General features: G+C 36.6%; 1 protein-coding gene across 3 annotated transcripts in view; it reads right to left on the bottom strand.

Moving 5' to 3' along the window:
- Positions 1 to 26881, bottom strand: part of ALG5 (ALG5 dolichyl-phosphate beta-glucosyltransferase) — a 43106-nt gene that overhangs the window by 10513 nt on the left and 5712 nt on the right. For all 3 annotated transcript variants that reach the window (XM_027064710.2, XM_027064709.2, XM_027064711.2), the window contains 5 exons: positions 25405 to 25473; positions 23991 to 24083; positions 19523 to 19636; positions 5184 to 5243; positions 343 to 494 (listed from right to left, as the gene is read on the bottom strand). In XM_027064710.2, coding sequence (XP_026920511.1) covers positions 343 to 494; positions 5184 to 5243; positions 19523 to 19636; positions 23991 to 24083; positions 25405 to 25473 — 488 coding nt within the window. The remainder of the gene's footprint in view (positions 1 to 342; positions 495 to 5183; positions 5244 to 19522; positions 19637 to 23990; positions 24084 to 25404; positions 25474 to 26881) is intronic.

A 26881-nucleotide genomic window follows, 5' to 3' on the forward strand; every position in this document is an offset into this window, starting at 1 on the left:
AAAACGGGTACCCTCTTTCACTTTGCTATTTCTGAGCTTTTTTTTTTTTTTTTCTTCAAAGGAAAAGAAGGAAGCCTAAAGAAACAGGATGTTTTTAAGGCTTTTCAATTTGTACCATCCACAATTAAGGTGAAAAAATTAACTTTATACTATATGTTTGGTTTGAGATTTTGAAAATTAGATCCAACTCAGTAAAAGAATAAAGGCACAGATTAACTTTGCATACGTTAAGTGTCAATTTTGTTTAAACTTCAGTGTTCGCTCTGAGAATATAGGGCTGTTTCTCGTTGCCTAGAACAACCGCTCTGTAAGACACGCCCAGGACATCTGCTGGGAACTTACCATCGTTCGATGTGCAGAGATGAAAACGTCCGTGAAGCTGCTTCTCGAGTTAATAATTTGAAGCCACACTGTGTGTCTCTGATCCCTTTGACACAAAGGAACCACACCAGAAAGTGGAACCCGTACATGAGCAGGGTACGGAAGTAAGAACGCTAAAGCAAAGACAAAAAATATAAATGACTTTTCCATTAGTCTGTAGAGGACAATTGAAAACACCTGGCTGCAGACAACTGCATTTTAATATTTAATTGACTGGGTAGATCTTACATATGAACACCATTGTTCTGTTGGCTTCACTGGCAAAGTATATTATATTAGAGCAGGGGAGTGGTACCAGGGGAGCAGTTATTCATTTCCCACAGGGTCGAGAAGAATCAGACAAGAAGAATCACAGTACCTGTGAGAGGTCAGGGCTTTACCAGAAGTACACCACAGCAGTTTTGGGCTGATGAACCAGCATCTGGTTCATCTATAGATTTTGTGCCTGTTTGCCCCAAATAGATTTCAGTTTCAAAAAAGGTGACAGTTACTGGAGATTCTTGGAAAAACAAAACACTATGGTTTAAACCTAAAGTTCTGTGCTTAGTTTATGAGAATACTGATAGAAAAAGTACAGCAGAGTATCTGTCAAAAAGTCACAGACTAAGGAGTCTGAAACAACAGTCTCTTCAATTAGGTATGGCAGACATCTGATAAATATACTTTTAACAATTAAGTTTTTTAATGCTTTGGATATCAAACCTAAGTGGTCTGTAATCCTATCTGAATATTCACTATTATTAGTAATTACTTTTATTAATAATAGTAACACAACATAATATTCCATTATACATTAAACATTGCAAACGTTAAAACATAAGATAAATAGGTCATTAATTATCATATTCAAGACTTTCATGTTTAAGATGAAAAGTTTTCTCAGATGTAATAAATCCATGGAATGATACACGATATATACACACTAGCAACCTACTAAGAATCTATGTAGAACATTTAATATTTCATACTATTTAGTGTTTCCCTTCCTCCTTTTGGCTTTTGCTTTTTATAACTGTAATCTGTAGTGTCATTCTTCATTTACGTGGCTTTTTCTATTATTATCAAACAGAACTATGACGGACCAGTGATAACACAACAAAGTACAGAAAGCCAGTGACCTGAGCAGACTGATTATTTGAATCCTGGCTACATTAATGATTAGGGTGGCCTTGAGCACATTACTTCAACTCTCTATCCCACTTTCCTCTTTTATCAAATGGGAACGAAAATGCCCACCTCACAAAGTTACTGTAAAGATTAAATGAGATAAGATTAAAGCCTTTAGCCAAGTGTTTGGCACAGACAGTAACAGGAACTCAATAAATGTTTTTAATAAAGGAAGAAAGCTTGGGAGCTCACTTTACATCCTAACTGCAGTTTCATTTGTGTATTAAACAGGGCAGGAAGGGAAAAAATAAAACACTTATCTATAAGGTACGTGAAACATTTTTTTAAGTGTGTGTGTACGTACTTCTCTGTGTTTTTATTATATTTCATATTACAAAGGAAAAAAAAGTGAAATAACACAGTGGAACAAAATAGCTGCTATGCAAATAACTGAAAATGATTAGTCTCCATTCTTTCTATATTAGATAAAATTTTAGAACTCTCTAGAAATAAAAAGTGAAAAGAGTACTAAAGCAAATTGGAAAGAGCATAAGAGCAGCTCACAGAAAAGGACACAAGAGAGCCCTTTGAACATATAAAACAATGGTCATTCTCATTAGCAACCAATAAAACCAAATTTTAACCATAGCGTGATACCATGTTATACCCATCCAACTGGCAAGCGTTAAAAGGAATCATAGCATTAAATCTTTTGTTAGGATGTGGAGCAATGGGATTATTCCACTAATGGAAATATAAATCAGTTACCACTTTGGAGCAGTTTTGCAAAATGTTTGTCAACTGTAAAACAAACTTTTTGGAAGGATCTATCACTTCTCACTTATCACCTAGAATCATTAGTTATTTTCTGATGTAAACAGGTCTTACCTCTCTAAGCAGATAGGGCAGAAACCTCATCTTAAAATACTTGGGTAATCTCATAACAGCTTGCTCAGAGCCTTTCACATAAAATATTTCCAATAAATACTGGTTGACTGATTAAACCTCCAAAAGAGCACTTATGCTTACAAAAGGAACAAATAGAAACTGAAAGATAGAAAAATTAAAATCACAAGGTAAAAAAAAAATAATAATAATAATGCCTATAAACTATTTTCCTTGAATGATCTTGAATGTGATTTAGGTGAACTTACTGGTTACCAAATGGAAATATTCATGGCTACTCTTGCTTGGATGTTAATAGAACATTTTTGTTTGTTTAAGGATAATGGTTATTTTTAAAAAAACCAGAAACACATGGACTTCATATGAAGAACTTAACTTATTTGATTCCTAACATACAAACAAGAGGATCTCCCTTTAATTTTTACTTTAACTTTGCAAAATATCTTACAATTTATAAGACATCTAAAAATATATTATGCAACGGACTTAGTTACATAAAACTAACAGTCATAGAGTAACATTATACGAACTTCTGAAACAGACATTTAAAAATATGAAGGAAAAAGACATTTACTACTTCATTATTAACAATATTCTCTCTAATGCTGATGAAATGTAAACAAGGAATTCAGGTGGAATTTAAAGCTGACTGTACTTTTATTATCTTAAAATAAGTTCAAAGAAGTCCCAAGATGTAAGCCAAGACTCTTCGAAGAAATTCTAAGGACATCAAATAAACACCAATGGATTCTATTTTGAATCTTTTAAAAATAATAAATGCCAAGAATACCCAGACAATATAAACATCCCTGTTATAACTGTTACACAGAACATATGGGCATATGAACACACTCTCTCTTGCCTTCACTAGCTTCTTAGTTACTCTCTTGCTTCCTATTTTTCCAAATCTTTTTTCCTTCACCAAATACATTATCCTTTCTACTTTTCTACATTTTTTAAAAACGAAAAAAGTAAACATAAAATCATTAACTTAATATCAGCCTGGTCTCATTAAGTGTTTTTGTTTATACAGATAATTTTTACATAAACAATTATGCAGTATTTATAACACTGTACTCTTTTTTCTTCATATAACCTAATATTTTGGATATTTTCTCATATTATTATATAGCCTGCATGATCATCTGTTTTATTGGCTGCATATTTCATCCAGGAAAATATCTGTATTTTCTATTGTTGGAATTTAGCATTTTATCATTTCTTTTTTGTTTTTAGATATCAAGTATTAGGTTTTATTTTTTATTTTTTCTGTTTTAGGGAGAGAGAGAAAGAGGTGGAGAAGGGCAGAGGGAGAAAGAGAGAGAGACAGAGAGACAGAGAGAGAGAGAGAGAGAGAGAGAGAGAGAGAGAATCCTAAGCAGGTTCTACACTCAGCATGGAACCTGAGATGGGACTTGATCCCACAACTTTGGAATCATGTCCTGAGTGAAGATCAAGAATCAAATGCTCAACCAACTGAACCACCCAGGCACCCCTATAGTTTCTATTATTTTATAATTATAAAATTATAAAATTTATATAAGTATAAAATTATAAATAATGTAAACATCTTAGACATATACTCTTCCTCTTCTTATCCCCTGTGCATCAGTAAATTGATGAAGCTGGACTAGCTAATCTCTAAGCAATCTTTCAATTTTAAATTTCTAGGAGTATGATAACCTCGATGGTTAACAGATTACCTTTTTTAAAATCAGTGAGTGTCCACAGAGACACGGAACACTGGATTAGATGCTGAAGGTATTAAAATAATTTATTTCTTAGGAAGAGTCTAGGTTTCCATACCTGAACATAATTCTTAAGAGGTTCTATGACCCTGCCATCAGTATATCTTGGGAAAAAAAAAAATTTCTTTGTGTCTTATTTCAGAATCATTGAGGGAGGGAAAGGTTTAACCTTTTATTCCACTGGTTCTCAAACTCTGGGTGTAAGCGTGGCCTGGGAAATTGTTAAAAATGCAGATTCCTGGTTCATTTCTATAGTCTTATTCAGTGTGCCTGGGATTGGCCTAGAAATACACATGTTTAAAACCAAAGAAAAAAACCTCCCCAGATAATTTTGACCTTGGATTGAAAAATACTGCTTTATTCTTGATCTATTTGGCGACTCCAGTAGATGAACCATAAAGAATATAATGGACAGTTACTGGGCTTGATACACTGGGCCCACATTTTTAAGTGAATAATTAAAATAATTTTAAAAATTAAAAAAGAATTTAAAATTGCACAGAATAAATTCCTTATTATTTTTTCCTCTCAAGTTACTCCAACTTTTGTAGCCCAATAATACCAATTACAAAATGAAGAATTTAAGGTCTTTAGTGAGGGCAGTCACAACTTGTTAAATTTTAAGATATAGTGCTTTTCTAAGAGGAATAAAGTTAAAAAAAAAAGAAAAAAACAAACATGTACTTAAATGTGCCATTAAAAGAAAAACTAAAGGTAAGCTGAATGGTTCAGAACTGTATCATTTAGAAAAGTTTGCCTTATATCAGAACTGAATGGGGACTCCTATGTCTTAAAAAGAAAAATAAATAAATAAGCTGCTTGCATCCTAAGTCAAAGTGAAGTTTACATCCTTTTTTGTAAACTCACTGAAAAAAATAATCAATTCCTAAATGTGTTAATCTTTCACACAGTAAAAAATTATTTTTTCCCTTTGAAAAGAAATTCATTTTTATGAAATTAAACATGAAAGCTTGCTTTTTACTAATGAGTATGAAAAAAAGAAAAACAAAATCTGATCCAGGCCAGTTAGTAAAGCCTCACCTGAGCAATTGATTCTTTTTCCAAGTGAGCTCGAGATCCACATGCAATAGCCATTTGGTCCTGAGGAAAAAGCAGTAAAATGATTTGTCAGTATTTGAATATTATATTTGAATACCAATAATCAAATGTGTATTACGCTAAGCGAAATACGTCAAGAGAAAGACATATACCATATGATTTCACTCATGTGGAATTTAAGAAACAAAACAGATGAACAAATGGGAAGGGGGAAAAAAGAGACAGGGAAACACACCACAAGAGACTCTTAATGACAGAGAACAAACTGAGGGTTGATGGAGGGAGGTGGTGGGATATGTGCTATAAGGAAGACACTTGTGATGAGCACTGGGTATTGTATGTAAGTGATGAATCACTGAATTCTACTCCTTAAGCCAATATTGCACTGTATGTTAACTAATTAAAATGTAAACAAAAATTTTTAAAAATAAATATTAATAAAAACATTTATTTTCAATCCAAGTATCTCATTTTTTAGACACTGATTTTTTTTTTTTAAAGTCACATTAAATATCTTCAAAGGCTTACTAAGGTATTCAGAGTATGTACAGCTTCAAGAAGCCTGATTATACTTACTAAGAGGCCAATATTCAGGGCTAAATACCAGGGGCATGTACAACTTGAAAATTCATATTTTTAAATGATTTTTCTGATTAAAAACACTGTATCAACATAGTTAGAGGGAAAAATAGTGGTATTAGAAAGAAAAGGGTATCTGCAGATGGTATGATTATATCTATATAATCATTACTTTCTGGAAAATCCAAGATTATCAACTACTATAGTAAAAACTACTACAAACATTAAGGGAATTAAAAAAGTGGAACAAAATGAATATATATCATACTTTAGTCGTCATATGTACAAACAATAATCAGAAAATATAATGGAAGACAGTATCTGTGAAGTCAAGAAAGGAAAATCTAGAAATAAACTTTACAAAAACGTAGCAATATCTAAATAAAGAAAACATGTATATGGTACCAAGGGAAACAAAAGAATCCAACACATAGAAGGGTGTACCATGATCATGGATGAGAACATGTATCAAAAATCAATTCTCCCTAAAATTAATCTTTAAATTTAGTATCATACTGATAGAAATATCAAAATAATTTTCCATTGAACCAGACAAGCTAATTTTTAGAGTTAATATTGAAAAATAAAGAACCAAAAGAACCAGGAAAATGAGGAATGAGGAATGACTAGCCTTAGAGGATTTAATATACATTATAAAGCTATAATAATTAAAACTACAGTACTAGAAAATGAATAGATAAGTCCATGAACCAGAAAGGAAAAGCCAGAAACACACACACCACACAAATATGGATATTTAGAATATGACAAAGATGATGTTTTTAAGCAGTGGGCAAAAACTGAATTGATAAATGCTGTGGGACATCTGGGTAGCCACTTGGAAACCAAATTAAGTTGAACCTGGGCCTCATACTGAAAAGTAGGATATATTTCAGATACATCAAAGATTTAAGTGTAAAATATCAGGAATAATTAAAAAAACTTTTTTAATGTTTATTTTTGAGAGAGAGAGAGAGAGAGAGAATGACTGGGGGAGGGACAGAAAGAGAGGAAGACACAGAATCTGAAGCAGGCTCCAGGCTCTGTACCTGTCAGCACAGAGCCCAATGTGGGGCTTGAACCCACAAACTGTGAGATCATGACCTGAGCTGAAGTTGGACACTCAACCGACTGAGCCACCCAGGTGGCCCAGGAATAATTTTTAAAATGACCTCAAGGAAAACATAAGTACACAAAATCTAGAAGAAAAGATAGATCAATTTGACAACAATTTTTTTTAAAAACTGTGTAGAGAGAGGGGCGCCTGGGTGGCTCAGTTGGTTAAGCATCCGACTCTTGATTTCAGCTCAGGCCATGATCTCATGGTTTATGAGATCAAGCTCTGTGTTGGGCTCTGTGCTGACAGCACAGAGCCTGCTGGGGATTCTCTCTCTCTCTCCCTCTCTCTCTGCCCCTCCCCTCGTCTTAAAATGAACTTAATTCTTTTTTTTAATTTTAACAAAAATCTAAGCATTTTCAAAATTAAAAGACAAATATATTGGGGGAAATATTGGTAATTTATATTACAGACAAAAGGATTACTTCCAAATTGCTAAAGTACTCCTACAAACTATTATAAAAGTACCCAACTCAGTTGGAAAAGCGGCAAAGACTATGAACAGACTGTTCATAAAAAAGGAAGTGAAAACTGCTCTTAAACAATTGAAAACATCCTCAATCACACTTAAGAGCAAGGTGAACAGTGTTTACTATATGGTGCCTACACACTCTACAGGCAGCAATGTGACAAATGATCAAAACTACAAATATACATATAATCTGACCCACCAATTCCACCACCAGGAATTTTCCTGTAAATAAACTTGTATATGTGGGTAAGGACTTTCATTCAGGGTTAATCATTTCAGTATTGCTTCTAGCAGCAAAGCAATCCTGTAGGTCTATCCAAAGGCATTAGTTATGATATTGTGCAAGCATGATGAAGCACTCTGCTATATAAATGTGGCTCAGTCTCCAAGGTACATCATTAAGTGGAAACAACAGAACAGTAATAGTGTTACAATCTGCATTTTTAAATAAAGAATACTTATAGCATCTTCCAGATGGATATGCAAGAAATAAATAATACTGGTTACTTCTGGGAGTAACTAAGTGACTAAGCTGAGCAATGAAGCGTGGGCCTCCTTTTACTGTTTTCTTCTTATACCATTTGACCTTTAAACCATTCACCAAAATAAACAAAATAAAAAAGTGCATATTGAAAAAAAAATTTGTCAAGCACGTAAATTTACACATAGTAAAACTTTATTAAAAAGAGAAAAGTCATGTATAATCTCACTACCTAAAAGCAGCCACTGATAGTATTTCATATATTTTTTTGTATTTTTTTCTCTGCATTTAAAACCATAGCTGAAATTCACCTATATGTCATGTTCTTTTCCATTTAAAATAATCCAAAAATTTCTTATGTTCAAGTTCACTGTTTTGCATAAAAGTAGAGAGAACTGGAAAATGAAGCCCTCATGTACCCATAACGTGATTCAACACTTATCAATACATTACAAAAAATTTAAAAAAAAAAACCCAATACATGGCCAACCTTGCTTCTTCTACAGCGCCTCATCACTACCCCACTCAACAAATTGGCTGATATTTCTTTTACCTGTGAGTTCCCCCTACTTTTTTTTTCTTATACTTATTTGTTGAAGAAACTATGTAACTTGTCTTGTAGACTTACCCAGGTTTTTGGATTTTGTTGATTGTATCCACACTGGTGACATTTATCATGTTCCTCTGTTCCCAGTGTTCCCTGTAAACTGGTTGTTTGGGTTAGAAGCTTGATAAGATTCAAGTTTACTTTTCAAGAACTTATCATAGCAGTGTTGCATGTCCATCTTTCTTTTTTGTGTCAAGGGCAAGGGTAATATTATATTTCACCATAGAGATTTACCATACTTTCACTGTTTGTGTATGTGTTGACTATTTCTAATTTCATGTTTTCAGAAAGGGGCTCAAAAGAACATCTTTGAATATAAAACTCTAATTGTATTTTGGATTTCCTTCTTTGGAAAAAGTCATACAAATAGAATACTAAGTTGAAAGTATGAATGTTTTAAATATATATGAGCCAAATTATTCTTCAAAAAGCTCTTTATATTCCCACTAAATGGGTATAATATTGATTACCTCATCCAATCCTTGCCAGTTCTAATTACTCTCATTTTAAATTTGCTAAATTTAAAAGGGAAAAATATAACCCTTTGTGATCTAATTTCCTTTTCTTTTTTTAAATTAAATGTTTATTTATTTGAGAGAGAGAGAGAGAGAGAGAGAGAAAGGGAAGGAGTGGAGGAGGGGCAGAGAGAGTGGGAAAGAGAGAATTCCAAGCAGGCTCTGAGATGTCAGTGCAAAGCTCAATGCAGAGCTCGATCTTACAACTGCAAAGTCACACCCTGAGCCAATATCAATAATCAGATGCTTAACTGAATGAGCCACCCAGGCACCCCTAATTTCCTTTTTAACGAAAAGGTAAACTTTGGGAAATTTTACTGGCTATATTTTCTTTTGAAAATTATCTGTTATATATTTTGCCTACTATTTAGTAGTAGGAATAATTTCTTCCCTTCTTTTTCTGGCAGAGGTACTTTCCTCAGGAAGGGAGAGAAATGCTTTTCTTTATTTTATTTTTACTTACGTATGTATGTACGTGTGTATGTTTTAGAGAGAGCATGAGCAGGGGAGAGGGGTAGGAAGAGAGAGAAAGAGAGCGAGCGAGAGAGAGAATCTTAAGCAGGCTCCGTGCTTAGTGCAGAGCCTGACACAGGGCTCAATCTCACAACCCTGGGATCATGACCTGAGCCAAAATCAAGAGTCGGATGCCCAACTGACTGAGCCACCCAGGTAACCTGAGAATGCTTTTCTTAAAGAAGACCTATATAAAAAGTTCAAATAGTATATGGCAAATAAACTTCAACTTTAAATCCAAAAAGAACAGTAATTTTACCAAGCAATAGGAAAAAACAAAACAAAACAAACGGACCTCCTCCTACCTTTCAGAGACTAAATAGCATTAAAATGCCATTTAATTAAACAAAAACAAATAAAAACCAAAAGCTTTCATTTAAAATCTCCTAAAAGCTTTTAAGAGAATTTTGTTTATCTTCAGTTCTGGTGTGAGAACTGAATCCCTGGTACTAATGTCACTATCGCAAGGAATTCATCTAAACGGCTTTTAGAACAGTTAGTTATTCTTCAGGAAAAAATAGTCTTGTTTTAAAAACTGCTCATATTAGACAATGTATGTAAACATGGAGTCTCTTTCTTTTATGCCTCTTTCAGAGTATTACTAATTTTCTTGTAGTATTGAAAAAAATGAATATTTCAGTCACTGAAATATTACAGCTAGCTTTTAAAAGTGGTAAATTGGTACCATATTGTCTTCTAGAAAGAAATGTTTAATCAGAACTCTGATACTTTTCCATTTAAGTATTTTCTCACAATTCACTGGGGAAAAGGAATAGACTAGAAGAATTGAAGAACTAGGTAGATCTAATTTATACTAACAATTATAAACAGTAACATTAGAATTAGCTCTGAGAATTAAGCATAAGGGCTAACGTTTATAATTAGAGATGATGGTTATTGAGTGCTGGACATAATGATAAACACTTGACATGCATTTTAAAACATTTTAATCATCACCTCAGGATTTCTTCCTTTTTTTAAATTAAATGTTCATTTCTTTGAGAGAGAGAGAGAGAGAGAGAGAGAGAGAGAGAGAGAGAGAAAGGGAGGGAGTGGAGAAGGGGCAGAGCTAATGGGAGAGAGAATTCCAAGCAGGCTCTGAGATGTCAGTGCAAAGCCCACTGACCATCACTGTCCATAGGCTTACTGTCCATATGTCAGTGGTGAGGAAAATGAGGTGGATGGATTAACTTGTCCAAGGTCACATGGAATTTGAACCTAGGTGCATTTGAATTCTGAACCCCAAATTAAGAAACCTACTGAAGTGGAAATGGAAATTGGCACAGGTACTCCATGAGGCAAACGTGACTCCAAATGAGATAGATATATAGAAATGAAGTTGAGGGGTGCCTGGGTGGCGCAGTCGGTTAAGCGTCCGACTTCAGCCAGGTCACGATCTCGCGGTCCGTGAGTTCGAGCCCCGCGTCGGGCTCTGGGCTGACGGCTCGGAGCCTGGAGCCTGTTTCCGATTCTGTGTCTCCCTCTCTCTCTGCCCCTCCCCCGTTCATGCTCTGTCTCTCTCTGTCCCAAAAATAAATAAACGTTGAAAAAAAAAAAAAAAAAAAGAAATGAAGTTGAAACAATTTATGATGAAATCAGTCGTATTCATCCAATATGGGCAGAAATGGAAAACTCAGCATATAAAGCAAAGTACTGAGTTTAGAAAAATTTGTATTTATTAAAAAATTAAAAAAATCCTATACCCATTTTCCTCAAAAGCAATAAAGTTTCATTGTTAAAAATAAACAATAAAATTAAAGAAATATAAAAATTTGAAAAGATATCCATAATTCTACTATCCACAGACAATTCTATAGGTAGGTAACTAGATATAACTCTAGCTATCTATATAAATCCAGATGTTTAAAATTTATTTTTTGGGGGTGGCTGGGTGGCTCAGTGGGTTAAGTATCTGACTCTTGATTTCATCTCAGGTCATGACCTCATGGTCCTGAGATGGAGTCCGCATCAGGCTCTGCACTGAGCATGGAGCCTGCTGAAGATTCTCTCTTTTTCCCTCTCCTTTTGCCCCTCCCGCACTTGGGCACATGCTCATGCTCTCCGTCTCAAAAAAATTTTTTTTCACCTAGGAGTATACAATGAATAGCATCCTTTACTATAATGAATTTAACCTGTGTAAAGTAATATTGAACACTTAAAATTGTTTCTAAGTTTTCCTTCTCTTTAAAAAACACTGCTATAATAAAAAATAAGCCAAAATCCTTGAAAATTTGTTTTTATACACATTCTTAATTATTTCCTTAAGATAAGTTTCTCAAAGCTGGGTTAAGAGATATGTATTACTGGATCAATGGATGTGAATTATTTAAACCTTTCGATTATTATTAAAAAAATTTTTTTTTCAATGTTTATTTATTTTTGGGAGAAAGAGACACAGTGTGAGTGGGAAAGGGGCAGAGAGAGAGGGAGACACAGAATCCGAAGCAGGCTTCAGGCTCCAGGCTGTCAGCACAGAGCCTGACACGGGCTCAAACTCACGGGCCATGAGATCATGACCTGAGCTGAAGTCAGACGCTGAACCGACTGAGCCACCCAGGCACTCCTTGATTTTTTTTTTTTTAATTTTATTTATTTATTTTGAAAGAGAGGGATCATGAATGGGGGAAGGGCAGAAAGAGAGGGAGACAGAGAATCCCATGCAGGCTCCACACTGCCACTTTGGAACTTGATTCAGGGCTCAAACCGATGAACCAGGAGACCGTGACCCAAGCCAAAATCAAGAGTTGGACAACGAACTGAGCCACCCAGGCACCCAAACCTTTGATTCTTACTTTTAACTTGTTCTATAAAAATACTGTATCAAACTGCACACTCAACAAATAAATTTGGCAACAAAAGATGCCTAATTATTTTCCTCCTTTTAAATTAGGATATCTTCTCTTGACAATCATGAGGATATTAAACTTATGAAAATTTTATGTGGTCAGCAAAAATTATGGTTAACATCAAGATTTCAATCTTCTAGAACAAGGTTGGCAAACCATGATTTGTGGGCCAAAAACAGCCTGCTACCTGTTTTTTCATGACCTATGAGCAAGAATGATTTTTCAAGTGTTGTTAAAAAAAGAGTATTGCAACAGGGACCACATGTGGTCTACGGAGCCTAAAATATTTACCCTCTGGTCCTTTAGAGAAAAAGTTTTGCTTTCTCTGTACTTAAGAGATATCCACTTTCAAGCCAGGTTGGTTGGCATTATATACCTGCTTTGATAGGCAGCTCTTGTCCTTCAAAGGTGTGGGAAACATACTTTGTGATCTGCTGAGACAGACTGTCCTGAAAGGTCAATTACATATACTCTTCCTCTTTTTACATTTTCAAAACTATCTTCTTAATTTTTCTTTTCTCCCTTGTTTGATTTTCAAAAAGATCTCACAAGAATGCTGGGTCTATAAAACAAATGATTTGGGAAGTTCAGGGATCTCTTTTGCATGCTTGGTCATCTGAGAGGGTGACACAAACATAACAGGCTCTTGAACCTGCCCATGGTCACAAGAAAAAAAAAAAAAAAAAGGGAAATAATAATTGTCACATTCCTGTTTAATGAAAAAGCCAAACCATGTATACATATATGAAGTTTTGGTGTACCAAACCCACATTTTGGCCCAGGACTACTGAATTGAAGACAAAGGAACATTCAGGGCCACTAGGTAGCAATTGCTCCAGACTGAAGGGTGTGTTTGGGCATGGGGTGGTGGCGGTGGTGGTGATTAATATCTGCCCCTATAGTTTTTGTCAATGCAGTTTTACTCCATATCTCTTTCATATGTTACCTTTAATCATTTGTGCCCTTCAAAACCTAAAAACTAAGTTTGTTGAAACTGTGTCTAAATGAGAATTTAAGATCCAAGTCGTGGCCTGAGGAATGACTCTATGGTTAATAGAATGCAGACTTTTTGTCATCTATTTTACCTGTTCAGGAAGTTTTGATTCTATTGTGAATAGTTAAGCAACTAAACAAGTGACCATCATCTATTTTGGCTTAGAAAAATTATTGCAAACCCAAGTATATTTTATTAAAAGAGGTAACATAATTACTGGTTAAGAAATTGAAAAGCTGGAGCCAAATAGCCAAAGCAATCTTGAAAAAGAAAACCAAAGCAGGAGGCATCACAATCCCAGACTTCAAGCTATATGACAAAGCTGTAATCATCAAGACAGTATGGTACTGGCACAAGAACAGACACTCAGATCAATGGAACAGAATAGAGAACCCAGATATGGACCCACAAACATATGGCCAACTAATCTTTGACAAGACAGGAAAGATTATCCAATGGAGTAAAGACAGTCTCTTCAGCAAGTGGTGCTGGGAAAACTGGACAGCAACATGCAGAAGAATGAACCTGGACCACTTTCTTACACCATACCCAAAAATAAACTCAAAATGGATGAAAGACCTAAATGTAAGACAAGAAGCCATCAGAATCCTCGAGGACAAAGCAGGCAAAAACCTCTTTCATCTTGGCCGCAGCAATTTCTAACTCAACACGTCTCTGGAGGAAAGGGTAACAAAACCAAAAATGAACTACTGGGACCTCATCAAAATAAAAAGCTTCTGCACAGCAAAGGAGACAATCAGCAAAACTAAAAGGCAAGCAACGGAATGGGAGAAGATATTTGCAAACGACATATCAGATAAAGGGTTAGTATCCAAAATCTATAAAGAACTTCTCAAAGTCAACCCCCAAAAAACAAATAATCCAGTGAAGACATGGGCAAAAGACATGAATAGACACTTCTCCAAAGAAGACATCCAGATGGCCAACTGACACATGAAAAAAACGTTCAATATCACTCATCATCAGGGAAATACAGATCAAAATCACAATGAGATACCACCTGTCAGAATGGCTAACATTAACAACTCAGGCCACAACAGATGTTGGTGAGGATGTGGAGAAAGAGGACCTCTCTTGCACTGCTGGTGGGAATGCTAGCTGGTGCAGCCAGCTGGAAAACAGTATGGGGCTTCCTCAAAAAATTAAAAATAGAACTACCCTACAATCTAGCAATTGCACTACTAGGTATTTATCCAAGGGATACAGGTGTGCTGTTTCGAAGGGACACATGCACCCCAATGTTGACAGCACTATCAACAAAGTATGGAAAGAGCCCAATGTCCATCGATGGATGAATGGCTAAAGAAGATGTGATGTGTATATATACACACACACGTGCGTGCGCGCGCGCATACACACACACACACACACACACAAACACACATGATGGAGTATTACTCAGCAATCAAAAAGAATGAAATCTTGCCATTTGCAACTATGTGGATGGAACTGGAGGGTATTATGCTAAGCGAAATTAGTCAGTCAGAGAAAGACAAATATCATATGACTTCACTCATATGAGGACTTTAAGAGACCAAACAGATGAACATATGGGAAGGGAAACAAAAATAATATAAAAACAGGGAGGGGGACAAAACATAAGAGACTCTTAAATATGGAGAACAAACAGAGGGTTATTGGAGGGGTTGTGGGACGGGGGATGAGCTAAATGGGTAAGGGGCATTAAGAAATCTATTCCTGAAATCATTGTTGCACTATATGCTAACTAATTTGGATGTAAATTAAAAAAAAAATTTTAAAAAAAAGGAAAAAAAAAGAAATTGAAAAGCTAGGATAAAAGCTTTGCACTTAAAGAAAAAAGATATATAGATAAAGTATTTGGAACTAAATGTAAATCCTATTTTATTTGTGTGTTACACAAAACTCTACCTAAATTACATATATTTAATTTAAAACCTTAAAAGACCTTCTTCAGAGAAGAAATTGCAAGCAACTTTTCTAAATTCATTAAGAATAATCTGACCAGAACTCTAAGAGGAATTAAAAGTACAAAGTAGTAGTTAATTTCTTTTTGTTGCAATTAAAAATAAAATCAACTGAAAAAACATTAGAAGCCATTACAAATGTTCTGGAGAGTCAACACAATGGTGTAAAAGACATTTAACTATTGTCTAGTAGATTAGTACTAGTGGGTTAGTATCTAGTGGGTTAGTCATGTGGTCATAACAGGACTTCACTACTTTGAAACCCATGTTCTTGTTTCATTATTTTCAGAACTAGTTCTGAAAATTCTAGTCAATTTTTATTTGGGCTCAAGGGAATATATGCAAGCCACGCTTATCAGATTTGTGACTTAATTGAGAAGGGAACGGCAATTTCATTAAAGATGGAAAAAAAGCCCTACATCCTAAGAAACAGAAATCAAATATGCTGATGTTTAATAAAGAGCCACACTTCTGTTCCTAAATAAAACAAGGCAAAAGAAACACAGAAACAAAAATAACTGTGCCAGTTTGAGGATAGGGAGACAAGGTTCAATGGCAATGGCACTGCATATGAAAGAGTTGGCTACATGAGGTAACAATGTAAATGCAGTATAACCAGATCCATGCTAACTGAAGCATCTTCAGTGGAAAATGACCAGGATGATAACAAAAAGAAATATGCTGTTTGAAAACTGGAAGAACTATTGACAGCTTAGAATAGAGAAGACACATGGAAATCGCTTTAACTCTCCAAAAGGCTGTCACAAAGGAGAAGTAGACTATTTTGTGTAGCTATGAAAAACAGAACCAACCAAAGGGGATATCAAAAGGAGGCATATTTGCATTTAATGCAAAAAGGAACTCTGTAACTGAGTTGAGATACATGGGCTGTTTGGGCATCACTACAGCTATGCAAGCAAAGACTAAAAGATCACTTGGTAATTATAAAAAGTTTCCAATACTAGATAAATGACTGAATTAGCCCAAGGGTCTGTAATCTATAGGCTGTGGCCCAAATCTGGCCTGCTGCTTGGTTTTGTAAATAAAGTTTTACTGGAACACAGGCATGGTCATTCAATTATGTATTATCTAGGTCTGCTTTTGTGCTACAGTCAGGGTTGAGTAGCAACAGACACTGTATGGCTTTGAAGCTGAAAATATTCACTCTGTGGGCCTTTACAGAAGAGGTCTGCCAACCTCTGAATTAGATAATGAAGATTTCTTCTAATTCCTCTATGAATGTTAGCTTCAGAGTACAAGTTTTCTGAGTAATGCCCGACTGTTTATGAGTTTTGCCATAATTATGAGTAGACAGCATCTCAATTCAAAAATAATAATTACTGAGTTGATCCAGACAGTGGATTTTAGAACTTTGTCACTTCTCTGCCTCCTTCAAAAAGAGATATATGATGCATATTGATTAAAATTCTTAATAAACTGAGTTCAAATTCATTCAAGTGAATTGTGATATACTCTTAAATAATTAGACATATTGTGAGGTGCTGTAGACCAAGGCTGTGAATTAAAAGTTTAATCATCATCAAATGCTTTCATTCTTTAAAACTCGATATTTACAGTAACAATGCAGTAAATTAGCTTATGATAATGAAAAGGATGGCATCAGAACTCCTTTCCTTTTCACAGTTGTATAAAGGGAATTGGGATTCACAGAAGGTTCAGATTTTTCTCCTGTTTATTGTTTGGTTCACCCTCTAACTTTGGCTAAATTACTTAACTTTTCTTTGCCCTACGTAGAATGACACAAAGTCAGCTGTAAACAACCTGACATCTTCCATCCTCCCTCCCACTCATGGCTCCCCCAAGCTAGAGGCATAATGCATTAGAAACATTTACCAAATCTTTGTCAGTTCTCTGGGAAGGACTAGGGGAGAACCGGGGAGAACTAGGACAATCCTCTTGACAATCATGAGGGTATTAAATTTATGAAAGTTTTCTGTGGCGTCTCTTTCAATATCATTCTGTTTTGTCCTCACTCTTTCAAATGCCTGTGTTGCTGAATTATTTTCATTATTTGTTCAGCAAAAATACTTTGGTATGAAACTTTTTTTTTCTATAGTAATATGTTGGTATAGCTGACATTTATTTCATTTTGTCGTGACTAACATGGGTAGCACTCGTACAGTACAAGGGAATTTTCCTTGATACACAGGTATCCCCCGCTTTTCAAAAGTTCTTGTTAGGCCATGTTGCTTTTATAAAAGACTGACAGTAGCTGTGTCTTAAGGTGTCAGAAAAGCCTAAGGGAGGTTATTTTTTGGGTCAGGGAACATTCAAAAAAATTTTCCACATGAATTAATGGTAATTGCTTCTTTGCTTTATGCCATCTGGGCTTACGAATGAGAACACTCTGCTTCTGGATAGCAGGGGAAACCTGTACTTCTACCTTTGGTAGCCCCTGGTTTTCCCCTCTGAACTAGAGCTTCAAGGCCTGAATATTACACCTGGGGGAAGGAGGGAGCTCCCTTAGAGCTCAGTGTAGCTTTGGTGGGTTATATGGGTTCTTTGTTATTGTGAGATTTTGCCATGTCCTGTACGAGGATACACTCCACTGAGGAAGGGGTCTAATCACATGGATCTGTGCCCTAACTGAGCTTGAAGCCCTGAAACTGGCAAGCCCTAGCAGTTTTTCTTGCTGCTATTGAAATCCTGGGATACTGTGTGATAGCAGGTAGGTGTACTGATTAATGTTGTCCCAGGGTGCTTATTCAATGTCTCAGTCTGATTCTTTCCAGGTTGGGACTATTTGGTAAAAAGCTCAGAATGTGGTAAATTCGTCTTTCTCTAAATGGCCTTTATTTTTATTTATTTTTTTCAATATATATATATATATATATTTATTTTTTTTATTTTCAATATATCTAAATGGCCTTTAAAGAGTGGAAATGGGGGGCGACTGGGTGGCTCAGTCGGTTAAGCGGCCGACTTCGGCTCGGGTCATGATCTCGCAGTCCATGAGTTCAAGCCCTGCGTCGGGCACTGTGCTGACAGCTCAGAGCCTGGAGCCTGTTCAGATTCTGTGTCTCCCTCTCTCTGACCCTCCCCCGTTCATGCTCTGTCTCTCTCTGTCTCAAAAATAAATAAACATTAAAAAAAAAATTAAAAAAAAAAAAATAAAGAGTGGAAATGGCACCAGGAGTTTTCTTTCTTTAACTTCCACTTTTTTTTTTTTTTTTTTAATGAAACGTTGATACCTGCTTTATTCGTAATTGCCAAATGCTGGAAACAACCCAAATGTCCTTCAGCAGTTGAATGGATAAACAAACTGTCATACACCCAAGCAATGGAATACTGCTGAGCAATTAAAAGGAACAAATTATTGATAAACATAGCAATATGGATGAATCTCAAATGCTGAATAAAAGTCTATCTCTACTTTTTGAAACTATGTCATGAAGGTGCACATGATCTTTACTGAGTGGTTCCTGCTTAGGTCTGTTTCATCAAAACCAAGTCTCTGTGATCCAGTTTCATTTCACATCTTTACCTGGGAGGCTCCATCTATGCTTTTAAATAAAAGCCTTAGCTGAATATATAGATAATAAATATTGAAACTCTGATAGAAGGGATTGAAAATGGAGTGATATGGCCAGAATATTAAATAAGTAATTGTTAAGTAAATCTCAGACCATCAGTGAATGTTTATAATAAAATGATTACGGGGCGCCTGGGTGGCGCAGTCGGTTAAGCGTCCGACTTCAGCCAGGTCACGATCTTGCGGTCCATGGGTTCGAGCCCCGCGTCAGGCTCTGGGCTGATGGCTCAGAGCCTGGAGCCTGCTTCTGATTCTGTGTCTCCCTCTCTCTCTGCCCCTCCCCCGTTCATGGTCTGTCTCTCTCTGTCCCAAAAAATAAATAAACGTTGAAAAAAAAAAATTTTTTTTTAAATAAAAATAAAAAAATAAAATGATTAGCTTTTCTGTGGGACCGTATACAGGAATGTCACACACAAAAAAAACACCAGTTTTTAAACTTATATGTAAATTCCATTTTTTTGTTAGTTTTTTTGTTTTGTTTTGTTTTGTTTTTTAAGTAGGCTTCACACCCAGCATGGGGCTTGAACTCACAACCCTGAGATCAAGACCTGAGATCAAGAGTCGGGATCCTTAACCAACTGAGCCACCCAGGCACTCCCGTAAATTCCATTTTAATGTTACTTTAGACTCCCCGTGTTCTTGACTGAAGATTATTTAATCTATATTCTCATACTCACAGGCCAAGGCTGTAGATCATTCAGTCCCTTTTCTAATTTCTCAACATCTGGAAACTTTGTGGCTCCATCGGCATCTGCCATAAGGATCTTTTCTCCTCGAGAACTGAATATACCCTGTATTTAAACATTTCAATTAAAAGAAAGTTGGTTAAAATTAAGGCTAAATCCAATGACATATCAGTTTGTTCTGCTTGACTTAAGATAACTAATATTAGATAATCTCATATCTAATACTAGGTGTGAAATGGCAGGATGCCAAAGTTCCCTGAAAACAAATTACATTGATAAGATTCTTCCAAATGTATCTAATGCCTAGTTCATGATTTTAAAAACTTTGTGAGGTCCTACCACTATTACTTTGGAATATACCATGATAGGAATATAGATTTGGATGAATAAAAGATATCCCACATCAGTAAGAACAAAAGTAAAATATCTATCATATATGTTATATATGTGTTGTGTGCATATCAGGAGCTACTTTAGGACAGCATATGAAGAACATATTTATGAGTGGATTGAACAAATACAATATATACAGACTTGCTGTGAAACCCACCATCAGATAGATCTTTAGTATTCTTTGTTTTTTTGAACGTTTATTTTTGAGAGACAGATAATGAGCAGGCCAGGGGCAGAGAGAAAGGAAGACACAGAATCTAAAGCAGGCTCCAGGCTCTGGGCTGTCAGCACAGAGCCTGACATGGGGCTTGAACCCACCAACCATGAGATCATGACTTGAGCCAAAGTCGGAGGCTTAACAGACTGAGCCACCCAGGCACCCCAGTATTCTTTATTATGGAATCTAAAGCAGTTTAAATTAATTGTTGAACAAAGAAATATGGAATGTCACTAAAATTTGGGAAGCATGGATATATCCAAATACTATTTTATGTTATTTGAATCATCTGACACTTAGCAAAATTATGCCTCTCAATACTGAATCGATTGGCCTTTTGTGCAAAATATGGCTCTATCAGTGTACATTTCACATGGAAACAAACTATACATCAACTCTTAATTCATGGTCCATTTGAGTGAATTCATTGTTTCTTAAGTATAAATATATGTATGGCTTGATACAGGAGAAATATAGCTTCTGATATTACTTAACAGTATGTGAATATAGATAAGATATATACAAATGTAGACAAAACTTTGATCATTTATTCTATGGGATAAGCCCACTAATTAGTTTCTGTAATTTTTTTTTAGTCATATCAGTTAGAATACAGGTGAGGGGGCTTGGGTAGTTGAGTCTTTTGAGCATCCCACTCTTGATTTCTGCTTAGGTCATGATTCCTGGGTTGTGGGACCGAGCTCTGAGTCAGGCTCTGTGCTAAGTGTGGAGCCTGCTTAAGGTTCTCTCCCTCTCTCTCCCTCTCCTTCTGCCCCTCTTCCCTGCTCGCACTCTCTTTTTTCTCTCTCGCTCTCTCTCAAAAAAAAAAAAAAAAAAAAAAAAGAATACAGGTGAAAAGGCAGAATAAAAATGTTTTGTTTAACATCTGGACAAAAAAACCAAAAAAAAACAACAAAGGACTATTTCAGCAATACATGTTAAGGGTGAACTGGAGGTAATTATTTAACATTATGGAAAATGTCTTTGGCTTTAAATCTTGTTTAGTCCACTTTATTATTTTATCTTTTAAAAAAATTTTTATTTTAGAGAAAGAGAGAGAGCATGACCAGGGGAGAGAGGTGGGGGAGCAGGGGGGGAAAGGGAGTGGGGAGAGAAGGAGAGAGAGAGTGAGGGAGAGAGGGAGGGAGGAGGGAAAGAGAGAGGGAGGGGGAGGAGGGAAGGAGGGGGAGAGGGAGAGGGAGAGAGACAGAGAGAGAGAGAGACAGAGAGAGAGAATCTCAAGCAGGCTCTACGCTCAGCACAGAGCTTAACACGGGACTTGATCTCATGATCCTGGGATCATGACCTGAGCAGAAGTTAAGAGTCAGACACTCAACCAACTCAGCCACCAAGACACCCATATTATTTTATTTTTTAAAGGAGGTTCTTCAATGCTGGCTATTCTCCACTCTACCGACAATGGCCTTCACTTCACCACCAAACTTCTTGAAAAGGTAGCCTATCCTAGCACTTCCCATTCCTGTCCATTCAATCACACCCTATCCCTTCTCACTGCTTGCACTGTTCTTCCTCATGAGCCACATTTCCCCAAGGCTTGGTTTCCAGCTGTCCTTTTTCTCTATACCTTCCACCTTGCCAACTTAATGGGTTCAACTACCATCTGATGCATGTGGACTACTCACTCACATCTTCTCTACCAGGCTATTCTGGATACCACTACATGGTATCTCAACCTTAATATGGCTCAAACTCAATTAAAGTTGTCTTTTAAATCAGCTCCTTCTCCAGTGTTTCATTCCTTCTATGACATTCTCCTTCTCCTTGGCCTCCTCCAAGGTCTTAGGTAACTTATTCCTCTCCCTGATCACCTGATACAATTCTATATCATTTTTGCCCTCCACCCCTACCATATTGGTCTCTCCTCTTCTGATGCTGCATCACCATCATAATCCAAATTAACAATCCACTTGTACCTTGCTTACACTACTGTGCTGGCTACTGTCACTCTGTCAAAGGTGAAAGCCTATAAGTCCCTACCCTAAAAGTTCAGGATATGAACCCACCTACCCCCTTGAACTTACTCCTATAAAGTCAACCCACATGTACCACTAGCAGTTCATGATTGTAGCGCTTTCTCTCATACCTTTGGTCATGTCCCTCCTCTGCAAGCTCCCTGCCCCAACTTTTGCCTGGATAGAATTTCTAGTCTTCCTTGAAGATTCTGTGCAGAATTTACCTCCTATGGGAAGTCTCCAGCTGTTCCTCCCAGCTGGAAAGTGGCGCCATTCTATTACAGCGTTACAACACTATTAAAGTATGGTATCTTTAAGGATAGGATGGTTGTCTTTCATCTAAGTATCTCTAATAAGTGAATGGATGGATTTAAAGGCCACCATGATATTACACCAACCCTATTTTCTTTTTCTCCTCTTTGCGTGGCTTATGACCTAGTCAGAGCAAGCTCACTGTTCCTAGTATGTATTCCAAGAGTTCTGAATTCTGTCTTGCTGCTCTTCTCTCAACATTTCCCACACACTAACAGAGATGTTAGGTTAAGAGTATGGATTTCAGGGTACTAACCTAATCTAAATCTTCATTCTGACTATTAATAACCCTGTGACCTCGGTAAGTTGCTTTACTATGTGTCACTTCCCTCAACTAAGTAATTGAAAAGTAGGACCTAACTCATGAGACAATATGAGGAGGGTTAAATGTGATAATTATGTTGAAGTGGCTAATTTACTGTCCAGCTGAAAATGACCAGTCGAGTGGAATGGAAGCCAGTTTTCACCATTGCTGGAGGTTTGGCTTCAGTGGTATCTCCTTTGTCAAGTTTGCTTGACATGTGCTTGAGACTGATAGTTACCTACTCAAAATCTATTCTTTCCTTCTGTTTTACTAATGGATGTCTCATCAGGTCAGGAATGAAAATGTGAGGAAAAAACATTTCTCAGCCTTCCTTGGAAATAGGGGTGGCCTTGGGACACTGTTCTGGCCAATGACAATTAAGTAAATTTTTAGATGGAGCTTCTAGGAAAGTTCCCCAAAAGGGGGCAAACCAGCCAGCATATGTCTTTTGCCCTCTGCCCCTCTCCTTCTTATCTGGAATGTGGATGTAATGGCTCCCAGGTACTCCAGGAGTCACCTTGTGTGAATGAGGAAAAAGGGAGTGAAAAGTTAGGAGGCAGAGTTTCTGATGACACAGTGGGGTTGCTGAATAAGCCCTGGACTGCTTGTACTTAGAGTTCTTTTTGGGGGGGGGGGGCAAAATAAAATAAACCTCTAAATCATTTAAGACACTATTTGGATTTTCTTCCACATATCTTGACTTGTGGTCTTTCTTCAGAGTATCTTGACTTCTACCTGACATGCCTCAGCTGAAAGTAACCTATTCCTTTTGGAATTTCTATAACACATCATGTGTACCTCTCATCAGTATAATCATCTTTTCTAGCAGACTGCCAATTTCATCAAGATAGACCCACATCAGATTTATCTTAGTTCAGGTACCATGTTAAGCACAGTGTCTTCATATAGGTAAACCTTAATATGTAAAAGCATTTTATAAACTGCAAAAAAATCATATACTCTTATTATCTGGTGACTGTATTAAAGACACACAGAGGCAGATGATAACATTATAAATTTTGATTAAGATACACCTATTCTCCTGAATTACCCAGTATATCATAGATATGGCATGATTTTTAAGATTTGATCACATTATATATACATAAGTATATGAAGTTCTTGTTAAAACTAATTCACCACTAACCTGAAATGGTGGTATTCAATTAGACAGCTGTAGAAAACAAACATATTAGTCTGCAAAAGAATTTATTAAAAAATGTTTACGTTTTAGATTAAAATGCTGAAACTATGTATTACCATCCTAATAGCTCCGCCTTTCCCACGATTCTTCACCAGCGTGATCACTCGTACTTTGTCGCTTCCGTATTTCTGGCAATATTTAAAAGCTACCTGTCAAATTATATAAAAGTCAGAATAATATCAACTTGGATTCTAAGACAGTAAACCAGGTTTCTGAGTTTGGCTTAAATACTGCTATTTCCGTTACACTGTTCTTCTGACTAGATTGTACACACTGTACATTTTAGTGGCCCAGAGTTGTTGAATTCCTTCAACCCACTAGGTTGAAGTCACAATTCACCTTCCTGCAGAGGCAACAACAGAAGAGGCAGTGGCTGTCTCTTATTTTGACTCCTTTATTTATGCTAATGAGCTGCTTGAGAAAATAAAACCCATGCGTTGATCGACTGGTACACACTTGTAATCCTCCCCCTGACCCTGCCGCTTACTGCTTAATGACTTACTTACATGTCAGCAACTGACCTTACTCCCCACAGAAGTTGCTCATATCCTGGAATATTTCCCCCAAATCTTTTCACTCAACTGCCATTATTTTTTGATTTACAATCAAAGCCGTGGAACAGTGATCTGTATTTGCTACACACATCTCTTCATCACTCATTTAGTCATCAACCCATTGTAGTATGGTCCATGCCCTTTGCTTTTCCACATCGCCTTTCTATATTACCTATCTTCATCAACAGCCCTCCCCCTCATTTTTTTAAGTAAGCTCCATGCCCAATATGGGGCTTGAACTCATGACCCTGAGATCAAGAGTCACATGTTCTACCAACTGAGCCAGCCAGGTGCCCCAACACCTTCTCCTTTTGACCCTCATCGCCATAGAGAGTGTGAAGTTATTCTCATCTGCTGTTTGCCCTCCTGGCAGACCAGCTTTTAGGTTTTTTTTTAGCAGCTTAGGAGCTATAGGTCTAAGAATGCAGGAATGAGAGAGGATAATACTCTAAGATACTTGTTACCTCCTGTGGGTAAATCCAGATAGAGGTATGCCAAAGGACGTATCTGATACCCACTGCCAGATATGAAGGCATCTTCCTATTTGCATGACTGCTTAGAAACTGTAAGGCAAGGTGGAGTATAAAGGAAAAAAAATGATGCTTAAGAAAAAAGGAACCATATATTGGTAGGCAAAGAAGGGTCCCAGTGGCCAAGGTGAATTGTTGTTGTTCATGTTTTCTCCCAATGTGATGATCTTCAAAGCTTCCCTGGTCTTATGGAGTGGTAGAACAGCAGGTTTATCTTCCAGCTTTCCATAGGTGAAACCTCTCTGCTTTTCTGACTACCCACACTGTAACAACAGAGAGTGCTGGCACAGCTTTAGCACTCTCTGATGACCGGAAATAAGACTTTACATTTGTTAAACTATTCTGCATTTCTACCCACTGACAATCCTAAAAGCAAGTTTACTTACCTTTGAAGTTTGGTCTTTGCTGCCATCATCAACTACTATCACCTCATACGTGAACGTGGGATCTTGCTTCTGCAAGAAGCAAAGATAAAATACCTCAATGTGGCATAAATGCCATCAAGAATTCTGATAAGATTGCAAAGAGTTTAAATAACAACTGTTTGGTTTTTTTTCAGTCTTTGTTCCCTCTGGAGAATACATCCTTACTCTAAACCCAGTGGGGTTACATAAGTCAAAAATAAGCAAAAACAGACAACTGTCACAGCAGAGACTCCCAGAGATGCCCATCACTCCTGCCTCATGCTGCACTCCTGCTATTTGCTGTTCCCAAGTACTGGCAGGGGCATCCTATGTAACATGTTGCTATTTGCAATGAATTTGCTTGGCTTTTGTTTGGCTGGGGAGGGAGGCAAGAATAGCTAAGAATCCTTACTAACTCATGGGTTTCTTCCTCACTTCTCGTGTCCTCTAACCCAAGATGCAAGCTCTTTCATTTCTTTCTCTAAGTTTACTTGAGTAGCTATTTCTCCCAATTTCCTGTAGGCTAGGAATATAAATCCTGGACATTTATTTAGTTTAACCAAATCCTACCACAATAAAATAGTTTAGCTGTCCTTGAAGGTTATAAATAATAGTTGTTATAGAGTGATATGTAAGGGCACAAGTCACATAAAATAAAAAGTCCAAGAACCAAAAGGAAGAGAGATGCTGGGCAAGAGCAGAGAGCAAACACTGACTGAGTGTCCGTGAGTCCTGCTCTTGCCCTGGTCCCCCTGCACCAAACTGGTGGGAGCAGCCATGTGCTTGCTGTGCTGAGCACTTTGGAGACAGGCTACAACCTATGACCTTGGGCAAGTTACATTTTGGCCTGTTTTCTCATTTAAAAAAACAAACAAACAAAAAACCCCCACACCCAGTCTATGTGGTTGGTGTAAAGAACACATGTAATAGAAGAGGCAGAAGCCACACATTTAATAAGGGCTCCATTCTCTCCCTTTCTCCTTCTTCTTTTTTTTTTTTTTTTAAGTAATCTCTACACCCAACATGGGGTTCAAACTCACAACTCCAAGATCAAGATTTGCACACTTCACTGACTGAGCCAGCCAAGCGCCCCTCTCTCCTTCTTTTCTTTAAATTTAATTTTTCAACATGTCCTCCTCTCTTTCAATGAATCTTCTATGTTCCTTTTACAAAGAAAACATAAAACCAATGTAAATCAAAACAAGGAATTTTCTAAAAAAAAAAAAAAAAAAAAAAGAACTAGCCACAAAACCCATTTGTTTCCTTAAAGTCTCTAAGGAGATTCCAACAGCAGCTGATGCTATTAAGCAAGGGTGCGTATTACTTTTCTTCTCTTTATTCAGGGAAAGAAGAGAAAATAAATGAGGGGAACTCCTCTGAATAATAAAGAAAAACAAAAATAATTTCACTCTAATTGTAAGCCTTTTTCAAATAAATGTCTTTTTAAAAAGTCACAAAA

Source organism: Acinonyx jubatus, chromosome A1 (assembly GCF_027475565.1).
Source record: "Acinonyx jubatus isolate Ajub_Pintada_27869175 chromosome A1, VMU_Ajub_asm_v1.0, whole genome shotgun sequence".
Lineage (NCBI taxonomy): Eukaryota > Metazoa > Chordata > Mammalia > Carnivora > Felidae > Acinonyx > Acinonyx jubatus.